Genomic DNA, 12,388 nt, shown 5'->3' on the forward strand with positions numbered 1-12,388 from the left:
CAAGCCCGACCTCTTATGCAAGACTACAAGGGGAGTCTTGTTTTGTCACAAGCTAGGGGGGAAACCAGTAGCTTTTGTGGGGGTGAGAGCACAAGAGAGAGAGCAAGCGGGGTGTAGAGGTTCGAGTGTTGGATTAGGACCTGGGAGATCAGGGTTCAAATTCCCACGCAGCCATGAAGCTCAATGGGGGTGACCTGCCACTCAGCCTAACCAACCTCACAGGGTTGTTATGGAGATTAAATGGGGAGGGGGGAAATCAAGTAAGCCACCTTGAGCTCCACGGAGAAAACGGTAGGATAAAAATGCAATGATAAATAAAACAAACAAATAATTGCTCCCTTAATCTATGAACCTTGCCAGGGGGTGGGGGTGGGATTTCTGAACTAACAAAGCCACATTCTGTGAGAGGGTGACAAACCACCTTAAGCTCCTCAGTCAGGAGTAGATGCCCCTCCCATTTCTGGAGAACAACATGCTATACCATCCTCTTCTTAAATTTATTGGGACCATGAGCCCTCAGCACACACTGTCAGCAATCAAGTAGGTTATAACTACAAAACATCTAAAAATAGCCCAAATAAAGGAAAAAAGCCAGGCAAAATATAACACTTTTTAAACCCCACCTATTCAAAGATTAACTCTGCCCAAACGGAAAAGCACCACAATTCTTCTGCATGGGGCAATCTGGGGGACAGGGATTCTATTGCAGCCTACCTTAGCGGCAATCGGTTAAATGCTGAATAATGGTAGAACTTGGGCAGAAGATCAAGATGTTGCTAAGCAGCCTGAGTCCTCCGCTGACATAACTAGAGGACTATGTTGGTTCTGCCTTGTTGTTTCCTCTCAGGTCCCCTGCTAGATCAGGCATTGGGAATTAGGGTCCTGCTCCAGCACGAAGCAACGCAAGCCTAGTGCTGAGGACAAATCTAGGTGTTATGCAACAGTCCTATTCGCAGCTCTCTGCTTGCCTCTTTCAAGGTGGGAGTGGGGCATATATATGCAGGGGAAATGGGCTACTGGAAAAGGGAATCTCCTCTAAGAACTGGAGAAGCACCTATCCGCTGGAGATGCTTCAGGGTATCCCCAAGAGTTAGTTATCCAGCCTTTCCTTGAAGGCCTCCAACAAGGGAGAGAGCCCACCACTCCTCAAGCTGTTCTTACCAGGACAAATGCTTGTCCTCTTCTGTGGGACAGCCATTCAGGGGGTTGAAAATTATACTCAAGTTCCCTCCTCTGCCTGCCCTCCTCCAGGCTGAACATTCCCAGTCACTTCAATCTTTTCCCCATCAGACTTATTTTGCATGCCAGTGACCTTCTTTCTTGCCCTCCTCTGAAGCGGTTCCAATTTGTCTCATGCGAACTCTTACCAGCCTACTGGCTCTCTCTGCAAACACTCCCACCCCCCAACTGCTTTTATTTCAGGTCCTGGAGCCTTGCCAGAGTGCGGGAGGAACTGACTGGGAAGGGGGTGGTACTGGCCTGGGATCACAGCTGGGCCCAGGAAAGGTGAGGCTTCTATAAAACATCTCCGGGAACTTTAGGAACGTAAGGTAGACATGCCGTTTCACCTCAATTCACGTTTTACCTCACTAAAGAACCCTAGACAGTGGCTTCCTGCTTGAGGTGCCTGGATTGCTGTAAGCCGCCTTACAAAGAATCATAATACCATCACAATTTAAAGCAACAACAAGTCAAAGCACAATAGAAAAAGAGCTCCCTCATGTCAGAGGTAACCGGGGCTTGTGCCTAGCAGTTGTTCAAATGTAATGAAAGTGAAAGCTATCCAGCCAAATACAGATGAAGGCCATTTCATTAAGGTTCTATCAAAACACACCCATACTTCTAATATGACCCTCCACTAGACAACAGCTAGCCTACATTGTCACCGGGGGCAGCAGGGGCGGGATGTCACATACGTGTGCAGATGCCACTTCTAGTGTGCTTCTTCTAGCTCCTCTACAGCTAGAAGAGATCAATTCACTTGTCCTCACCACCTGCAGCCATCTCCACTCACCTGTGGCTCACAGAGGCCTTGAGGCAGGGGTTGCTCCCAGCTTGGCTACCTGAACACCAAACTATACCTGGCATCCATCAGGTAGTTTGCCCTTGAGTGGCAGGTTCCTTCATCACAAACAGCCAGCATTGGTCTGGACTAGAACTCTATAGGAGGTGGGGAGGGCTTTAATCCCTCCCCTCCCACCTGCCATTTATTCTAATGGGAGCTCCCCAGCTGCAAATAGCAGGCACAGGAGCCCCTTCAGGGCTGAGAGCAGAAGGCAAAGCCCTTTCTTCCTCCACATGCTAGGGTCTGATCTAGAACTCCTAATCACCCCAACTTTATTGGAAAACCTACACCTCCACTAAAAAGCAGACCACAGGATTAACATCATATGTAGCTTGGAACAGAAGATCTGGAGATGCCAAGAGCCTTATCTTGGGACCTTATCTCTGAAAAACCTGTGCTATTCCCCTCCTGCCTGTGATCTCAGGACAGTAACAATTTTCATTTTTTATTTCATTTAAAAGCATTCATAAACCACTTGATAGTTGAAAATGTTCTAAGTAGAATACAATGTAAAAAACCCAACAATATCACTAAAACACACAGTAAAAACCAATAAAACAATAATATAAAAGTATATTTTTTAAAAAACAAAACCAGGAATTCAAGGGATTCAAACACATAAAAACAGGGTCCGATTGTACGGGTCAGGGAATAGCAGCAAAGAAGCCTGCACATCTGCTTCTAGCTGGCCTAAGAATAGAAGAATTATTATTGGCTAGGCACTTATAAATTAGAGAAGGGCTGTACCAGGATAGAAAATGAGTCCTGCCCACAGGCTGACATTCTAGGGTCCTCCTTCTAAAGGCCTTGGGCAGAAAGCTGTCCCTCCCAAGCCCTCTACTCGCCAGCCCCTGGTCTCCCCCTACATCTTGTCTTAAAAAGACAGTCAAGCAAGGGGTGTGGGTCATTATGTGGAGAGAAGCATACTGGCAGTGGGCAGAACAAAGGTGGCAGTGGGTGGGGCCACCCCTCTCTTCCCCCCTCCCCCCCCCTCCAAGACATGTGAACTGATCATTTGCAAGGGACTTTTCTTTCCCATTTTTCTTTCCTCTCCCCACTCAGTTCAGCTTCTCCCCACCACACAGACATTCCCTCTGGACTCCAGCCACATGAAACCAGGTAGAGGCTGACCTGCCCTTCCTGCCCCCCCCCAAGCTCTTTAAAGAGGAATCATGTCCCTCCATAAATGACTGCAGCAAGAAAGCTGGGCAAGACCTTCCTACCCAAAGAGAAACATGCTGCAGCCGCCTCCATTCTGCAGCACTTGATCTCAGATCAGCTTTTCCTTAGGCCTCGGCACAGCATTTCTGCATCCTTCAGCTCTTATTGCAGAAGCCATACAGGCACAGAACCGGCAGCCTCCAGCCACCACCAGAGCGAACCTCAAAACAAATCCACAGCAGAGTGAGATGGAGACAAGGCAAAACAGAACAGAAAGCCCACTCACCATGGTCATTCTCCAGATGTCGGTTCTCTCTCCGGAGCTGCTGAAGATCCACCTATATTTTTGAGAAAAGGAAGCCTGTGTAGGAACTGGATGTGTTGGCTGCAACCAGAAGCAATGGTGGCTTGGGCCTGCTGTCACAAAGGCCTCCTTCATATGCTCCTTGACACAAAAACACCAAGTGCCAAACCGTGTGAATGCAAAGAGGCTGGCAAGGAGCACTGCACCCAGACTCAAAGTACCAAAGCTTCCTCAGAAAGCACACAGGGAGAGTGAATGTCTATCCTGCAACCCTCACCCCTGCCACGGTTTTACAATCCATGTAGAAGAAAGTCCACATATTAGCCTATCTTCCTAGCAGGTGATTCCGGTATGGAAACGTGACATTGCAGGCCCGGATAAGCAACATTAGAGGAAACTTGAGAGTGCCTTGGAGCAAAGGGAAGATCACTGTCCACTATAGAATGTATTTTGTGTGCCTTTTGTATATGTAAAAGCTTTGGTCCCAATCTGATGTGATGAAGAGGTGCTTCCCAGTTCACTCTAACCCAGTGGTTTCCAAAGCAGGCAATAGCATTACCTAAAATGCTAAGAGGTGGGGGTGCGGCACTGGAGGTTTATTTGACTATCAGACTTTGAAAAGCTGGTAACACTGAATCAGGTTTGGTTGAACTGATTAAACAAAATAGTTCTAATTGCATTTTCAATAAATGTGCAATGAATTGTTTTGAATGTTATTGTATCATTCTCTTCCTTAGCAGGTTGTACAAACCCATTAGGTTTATGAAATCAAGGGGGCAGTGATTTAATTTAAACCCATTAGGTTTATGAAATCAAGGGGGCAGTGGCCCCAAAAAGTTCAGGAACCGCTGCCCCTACCCCTTGCCTGCCCAATGCTAGCTCAGCCAGTGTTGCCATCCAGACTACTAACAACTAGGATTTAAGGGGGAAGAATCCTAGTTTTCCATATCTGCATAGCAAAGCCCTGCCCAATCTGGGACCCTCCAGAGGTTTTGGACTGCATGTTGGCTGAGGGCGATTTGGACTGCAAAACACTGGTTGGACACCACATCAAGCAAGGCTTTTATACAAATTAAGCCAAGAATGGAAATTCTATTAGCAGGGAAAATACAGTCTGTTATGTGCAGACCTGGAGTAACCTTGTGAGAAATATTGATTCTCTTTTCAAGATACTTGGCACTCGACATCTGCTTTTTGGTCACGACTGATGTGAGTCACAGTCCAAAGCATTTGAAAGAAACCAAGCTAGGAAAGGGTAGCGGTGCGGGGTTGTTTTACTATCATGGAAATTGTTTCATACTTGACCAGTTCAAGTATGGGGCTGGGAGGATTGTACCTCTACATCCCTTTTTAAATCATCTTGAAACGTTATTACATTCAATATCAAAATATTTATCAATGATTTAAAACCATTTGTAAACTGTTTTATATATTTAAAATTTCCGAGCAGAATCCGTTCGACTTCTAAAGTGTTCAAAAACCAAAGCACGGCTTCTGATTGGCTGCAGGAACCTCCTGCAGCCAATCGGAAGCTACAGAAGCCCCGTCAGACGTTTGTCTTCCAAAGGAACGTTCGAAAACTGGAACAGTCACTTCTGGGTTTCAATCGTTCAGGAGCCAAAATGTTTGAGAACTAGGCTATTCAAAAACCAAGGTACGACTGTACTTTTAAAACAATGATACAACCTAAAAAAAAACCCCAGAAATTTATCCAAAGAAGAAAGGCTGGGCTACAGAAAAATTGCAATATGAAAGAAAATTTCTTGAAATTATGCAAAACATGGAATTCATGGCTACCACAGTGTGCAGAGATGGCTGCCTTGTGAGGTTGTATGAAAATGAGACTAATTCATGGACTGAGAGACAGCTATCACTTGCCAATGACTAAACTGAACTCCCCCATTCAGAGGCAGTCTATCTATGAATACTGGTTGCTGCAAGAGCAACTTGTTTGATTACCCTGCCGATGAGTTTCTTGGAGGCATCTTATTGGCTGCTGTGGGACAAGAAGGGCCTTTGGTTTCATCCAGCTGCAGGGCTCTCTCTCTTCTTATGTTCAAAGGGCTTTAGGCAAATTAGGGGAGATTTCCACAAAGGCTTTTAATCATGGTGTATATATGGATATATGTTCTGAGGAAGTGCATGTCTGACTACCAGTTTCTGGAGGCTAGGGAACAGTGAGGAAGGGCTTTTGCCTTTATGACTGTGGACTTGATAGAAGCATCTATTTGAAAGCAGGATGCTGGACCAGATGAAACACAGACTGGCCTTATCCAGCAGGGCTCTTCTTATGTTTTTAACATGCTGGGAAAAGAGGAAGCCTCCCAGCCTCCTAATCAATCACAGAGAGGCTGACTGGACCCATCTGACATATCAACCACACCCAACACCTTCTCCAAATATGCAGACTCTACCTATTATGCAATTGTGTGTGTGTATGTATGTATGTATGTGAGAGAAACTGTATGAGCAGATTTATTGTTTCATTTATAGCTGGGTTCTGGCTCCCCTTTTTATAATAATTACACACTTCTTATGGTTGCTGTAGTTTTCAAACACTTTGAAATGTAGCCTCTGGAAGCGAGATACATTTCACAAAAGAAGCACTTCTGATGGTGCCTGTGCCAGTCCCTGGATGTATTCAATATAAGCCAGTGTTTCTGAAACCTGGGTCCCCAGCTGTTGTTGGACTACAACATCCCTGACCACTGGTCCTGCTAACAACAGCACACTGCAACAGGCCAAATCAAATTTGACATAGTTCTGGCCTACATTTAGGTTATAAATGTAAACAGGGACTCAGGCACTTTCACCTGTGCTATATGAACTCTCAAGTGGTTGTGCAGGAAGCACAAAATTACTCCAACAAGGCAGCGTGTGGCTTGAAGGCACATGATGCAGCCACCTTGTGAAAAGCTAAGCAGATCCAGGTCTGGTTGTTGCCTGGATGGGAGACTGCCTGGGAAACTGCTTTCTAACACCTCAAGATCCATTGTGGGGGGGAAATCAGATGTAAATGTAATGAATAAAAAACTGGCAGTGTAGTCATATTATTATGAGCATTAGCATTTTTATCCCGCTTTTCAGCCAAAAAAACCCTCCCACAGCAGTTTATAAATATCAGTGAAGAGACAATCCCTGATCTTGGGCTAACAATCTGACAGACACCCATGTAGACATTGGGACAGGCATGCTTTTTCTGTGCAATTCCCCCTGACGGTAATGGAATGCAAGGCCCTGTCACTCTCAGGGGGACTTGCTGTATTTGCATGCAAAATACATGGTGGAAAGGAACCTTGCACACTAGCCACTCCAGGGTGGATGACAGATTTTAATATTTTTTGTAAAGGAAAAATATTATCTTTGAGGAACAGAGGCAGTCCTGGACTGTCATATAAAGGAATCCACAGGACCCACAATGCAATCCAGGTCATGATTCTCCCAGGTTGAATCAGACGAATCCACTTTGGAATTTGAGTTTGGAAGATTACTCCCTCCTCCTTAGCCACAGATGAGGAAGGAGCCTGATGCAGAAGGTGTTTCAGCAAAGCCTGTGGAGAGGCCTTAAAGTCCCACATCTCTCTCAGCCTAATAGAACGGTACATTGAATGGGATTACTCTGAACTAAGTGGATTTCCCAGCAGGATATTTCTTCTACCCTTACCAATGATGAAGTTCAAATATTACCCCAAAAGATGAACCAATAATTGCTTGCCACTTAATGCCTAGATCAAGGGAAATGGAGCTAATTTACAACATGCTAGGAGAAATTATACCTGGGTCTTTGTTCAGCAAATGCAGAAATGAAACGCAGAACTGAAGACATTAGCCATTAAAAGTACCTTGCAAAGTCTCAATCTTCCTCGCTTCGCAGGCGTCCGATTGTACTGGAAACAGACATTTTCCTGAGGGAAGAAAAGTGAATGGAAATCAAGGGAGTGGGAAAGAATACCAAAGGACAACAACAGCTTTATCCTTGCATCTCCCTAATAAATCATGCCACACCAACTCCCTTCACTGTTGAAACACTCTAGCTGGTTTAAGAAAAGAAGAGCCCAGCAAACTGGATGCCGTAAAGCTGCCCTGTGCTGAGCTAGATTATTATTATTTATTGAATTTATATACCACCTTATACCCGGATGGGCCAATGGTCTCGCTCACTATAAAGCAGCTTTTTAAATTCCTGTTTGATGCATCGGCACAAACAAATCTCTCCCCAAGCAATTCAGTTACCACAAACATTCAAGCCAATCTGTCCATAACTTTACCAAAGTTAACCAAAAAGAAAAAGAAAAATCAAGGAAGTTTAAATAAGAAACTGCAGAACCAAGAATAAGAAATCTGACATTACTTCTCATGAAATAGTGGATCAGACGAGATTATAATTGAGGTTCCTTCCCTCTGCATCACAAAAGAGCTGCTGTTCATTTGAAGCTACATCAACTTTTTATGGTCATGCCTTGATGCTCCAGCAAACATTAAGGCCAAATAAAGATTTCACACCTACAGCTTCCTCTGTCAGGATGTGTTTTGCCTGTTTGACAAAAGTCCCATTTTACTGAGCTCTCATTGCGTTATTTTCCCCCCAGTATACCATAATCAGTGTGTGAGTGCAATATGCAAAGCTTTCCAATTCCGTAAGAACAGAATCAGACCAAGGTTCAGCCTAGGCGCATACAGTGGTGCCTCGCAAGACGAAAATAATCCGTTCTGTGATTCTCTTCGTCTAGTGGTTTTTTCGTCTTGCGAAGCAAGCCCATTGACGGATTAGCAGATTAGCGCTATTAGCTGATAAGCAGCTTAGCGGCTTAGAAAAAGGGGGGGAGGGGAAAAACCAGCAGGAACTCGCAAGACATTGTTGTCTTGCGAAGCAAGCCCATAGGAAATTCGTTTTGCGAAGCACCTCCAAAACGGAAAACTCTTTCGTCTAGCGAGTTTTCCGTCTTGCGAGGCATTCGTCTTGCGGGGCACCACTGTATTTTGTTTCTCTGTGACCAGTCAGATGCTTCCAGGAAGTCCGGAAGCAGGGCATGAGGGCGACAGCCCTTTCCTGCTGTTGCTCCCCAAGAACTAACATACAGTAAAAGACTCCCTCTAAACATGGAGGTTCCATACAACCACTATGGCTAATTGCCATAAGCCAGGGGTGGGGAGCTTTAGGCCTGAGGCCAAATGCAGTCCTCTGACCCCCTGTGTTTGGTCCTCAGAACAGACCCCAGGTTGAACCCCTGCTTTGCATCCTTCTTTGAGTGTTTTTACCTGGCTGGAATGTTTCCTTGAACTCCAAACATGCTTACCTGAACGGAAAGCAGAGAAGGGTGTGGGAGTGTGTGCAGAAACTAGCCTACTGCACAAAGGTAAAATCTGCATTCATTGCTCTGCTCACTTTTGCCTCTGGCCCTGCCCATCACTGGCATGCAGACCTCAGAAGGTTGTCCTGAAGGGAATGAGGCCCTGGGGTTGAAAATGCTGCACCCCATCTCTGCCATATCGACCCCTCTTCCTCCTTCAGCCTACCCCCCCATGATCATTTTGGTGGTGCCTTTCTGCAGCTTTACCAGCTTCACAGTGTATTTTTATTTTTAATGTGGCTCACCAGGGAGGGTTGTTAGGCTGCAGCCTAGAGATTCCCTGTGCACCTTTAAAATCTACCACTGAATAAGGAAATGAGGCAGACAGCCCTGTTATCTCTTTCCACCCCCCACCCCCCCACCCCGGCTGTGTTGTTCAGCCTGCCATATGGAGCAAGACTTTCTGTGTGCCATACAGCTATGTGGGAGGGGGCAAGTGTAACAGGACTGGGGCCTGGGGGTGGGAAACCATGCAGGAGAAACCTGGATGGCTGCTTCGTCTCCTGATACAGCGGAAGATTAAAAGGTGCAGAAAGAAAATCCAGATTGCAAATCTAAATTGATGCATCTGGTGGAACCAACTCCAACCTAAGAAAGGCCACACCACAAGAAGCCACATAGCTTTTAAGGTGCCACAGCACTGCTTATCTTCATAGGCAAAGATTAATTATGCTCTCCCAATGTGTCCAGATCAGTGTGGATGACAAAAACCCTTTCAAATACCTTGACTGCTAAATCCTTGTTATAAGAGACAAGCTGTTACCTGTGGTGGCCGGCTCATTTGAAACATGTGCGATTGAGGTGTCAACACTACTTTCAGCTCAATACTAAATGCACTGCCTTGATACGTAAGGCACTTCCAGGTAAGTGAACTTACAAGCAGACGGCACGATACAAAAACCTATTAATTAAAAATGGAATACTGGGCCAACTTCAACTGCTGTAGAGAAACAGGCATACTCATCATATCAACAGGCACTGGCACAGTAAAAAGAAATTTAGAGGCCCCACTGAACATCTGATTCACCAAAAAGCTGTTCTCAAGCTGGAGCATGTCCACAGGAGTCACAGGAATTGGCTCCAGATGACCAGGAAGTGAAAACTTAAGACTTACAAACTGGAAGAGACATGCCCCTTTTTTCCTTTCAAGTTTTCAATATGCTATGAATGATTTCCAGTGGTTGATGGGCAGCTGGGCAAGTGGCTTTCGCAGGGTCATTTGCTGGACCACTTAAAGAATATTAGTGAACCATTTGTAATATGAAGGAAGATTGGCTGTGTTTCCTTCAAGAAGATTCCATGAAGGATGGATATGAAAACTACAATAGATAAAATAGACATGTCCTTCTCTTTCTCTTTTCCTCCTGGAATGTTTGTGTTGCGTATATCTTATCTTCTAATTGTGTTTGATTGCTTTTAAAATATGAATTGTAAGAATGGCAGATGAAAGTGATTGACTACATGGAACTGGCAGAAATGACTGGCAGAATTCGAGACCAGGGGGAAGAGACGGTGAAAGAAGATTGGAAGAAATTTAAAGACTATCTACAGAAATATTGTAAAATTAATGAATGTTAGAATGATGTTGGATTGAGGTTGTGGTTTCTAGCTGTAAAGGTTAAAAGAATATGAAAAAATAGATTTCTAAATAGATTAAAATTTAAGATTATTATAAATATATACTCAGATTAATGACTAGGGTGTAAGAAGGAGGGAAAGAAATTGCTGAACGAAATAAATTTGAATTGGAATACAAAAAAGGGAGGTATGAGGAGGTCCGGGAAATGAGTTAATGAAAGACAAGTGACAAAAAGTTGGAATTGTTTTTAACTGTTTTTCATTTTTGTATTTTTCCTTTTTCTTTTTCATTTTGTAATAATATGAAAATTTCAATAAATATTTATATAAAAAAATAAAAATAAAATATGAATTGTAAGCTGCTTGGGGCAATTCATGTGAGCTGGAAAAACAGCATAATTTATCAAAGCGTAGAAGATGAATTTTATTTGAGAGGGGATTTCAAACTTTCAAGTGTTTAAAATAATGTAAAAAAAAAATTGCACACAAGACTCATTTCATGCACAACCCTGGATCTTGGTTGAACATCCAGATTCAGTAACAGAACATGTGAAGTAAGAAGGAGCGCCACTGCAAGCACAGGCTTTCCACTTACCAATGAATAATTACAATCATGCACACACATCCATCGGGGATTAGGACAAGAGCTGCACAGAAGCATACCAAGGGACAAACATCCTCTCCAGATGTTCTGGTGCCCAGCTCATTTCAATCTGCTGGATTTAACCTTTTTTTTTTTTATATATAGATTTTTTATTGCGTTTCTTTTCACAGGTTAACAAATTTGTTTACATGGCAACATACAAGAAACATTTTTTATATATATGTATATGAAGAAAAATAAACAAAGAAAAAATATTAAGAAACTTTCCTTAACGTCCTTCAACAGTCCTTCAACTTTTGGACCTCCTCACATCCTCTCAGCATTGCATTCATTGTTCTAGCCAGTTCAGCAATTTGTTATCTTGTTTCTCATCTTATTATACCTTTAAATATATTATGTTACCAATTTCAAAAATTTGTAATTTAATTTTAAGACTCTTAATAAACATAATATTTTGTTTCAAATATGTCTCGTTTTTTCCATCAATACTTACTTTATCATTTGCTTAAAATAAAATGCAGAAGCATAATGTTTCTTAATCGTGCGCTATCTTAACATTCAAACAACTTATAATGTTTTTGCAAATAGTCCTTAAATTTTTTCCAGTCCTCCTCCATTGTTTCTTCGCTCAGATCTCGGATTCTGCCAGTCATTTCTGCCAACTCCATGTAGTCAATCACTTTCATCTGGATTTAACCTTTAAAGCCCCAACAGTTTGGGTACAAGTTACCTGAAAGATTGTCTCCTCCCACATCTATCCACTCATACCTTTTCTCTGAGCAGCCTGCTAGATGAGGAAGCGTGATGGGTGGTTACTGGAGAAAGGGTCTTTTCAGTGGTGGTGCCACATTCCACAATGTCCTCCCAGGAATGCTCTCCTGGCACCCATGCTATGATCCTTTCTTTGCACCAGGTTAAGTCCTTTTTATTTTTCCAGGCATTTTAAACTCATATTTTAGTGCTTTCTAATACTCTTTATAAAGTTTGTTACTCGTGGCTTTAATTCTATTTTTTATTTTGATTATTTGTTTGCTTGTGAAGTCCTCCCCCCCTGCTGCCCCCGTCCCCACACACAAACCACCATGGCTTGTAGAATGTATTGTTCACCATCCAGATAAATTATCTGGGTGAGATAAATGGTGCAAGTAAATAAATAAATAAATAAATAAATAAACAAACAGCACAGCCTGACAGCTGGACAAGACAGGGTGGACGATGGCAATAAATAGTGATGTTGGGATAAGGAAGTCAGGTGGAAGTGAAGGATCTGGTAAGGCAAGATCAGGATTATTCAGAAGGTTCTGCTAAGAAACTGGAAACAGAAT

At 43.4% G+C, this 12,388-nt stretch overlaps 1 protein-coding gene across 1 annotated transcript in view; it reads right to left on the reverse strand.

The window, feature by feature from the left end:
- MTMR4 (myotubularin related protein 4) overlaps positions 1-12,388 on the reverse strand; it is a 48,707-nt gene that overhangs the window by 32,195 nt on the left and 4,124 nt on the right. The window contains exons 2-3 of the mRNA XM_081172881.1: positions 7,373-7,435; positions 3,513-3,564 (exon numbers count right to left, since the gene is read on the reverse strand). Of these exons, the coding sequence (XP_081029007.1) occupies positions 3,513-3,521 (9 nt within the window). The 5' untranslated portion in view covers positions 3,522-3,564; positions 7,373-7,435. The remainder of the gene's footprint in view (positions 1-3,512; positions 3,565-7,372; positions 7,436-12,388) is intronic.

The sequence above is a fragment of the Podarcis bocagei genome (genome assembly GCF_964188305.1).
Source record: "Podarcis bocagei genome assembly, chromosome: 15".
In the NCBI taxonomy this organism is placed as follows: Eukaryota; Metazoa; Chordata; class Lepidosauria; order Squamata; family Lacertidae; genus Podarcis; species Podarcis bocagei.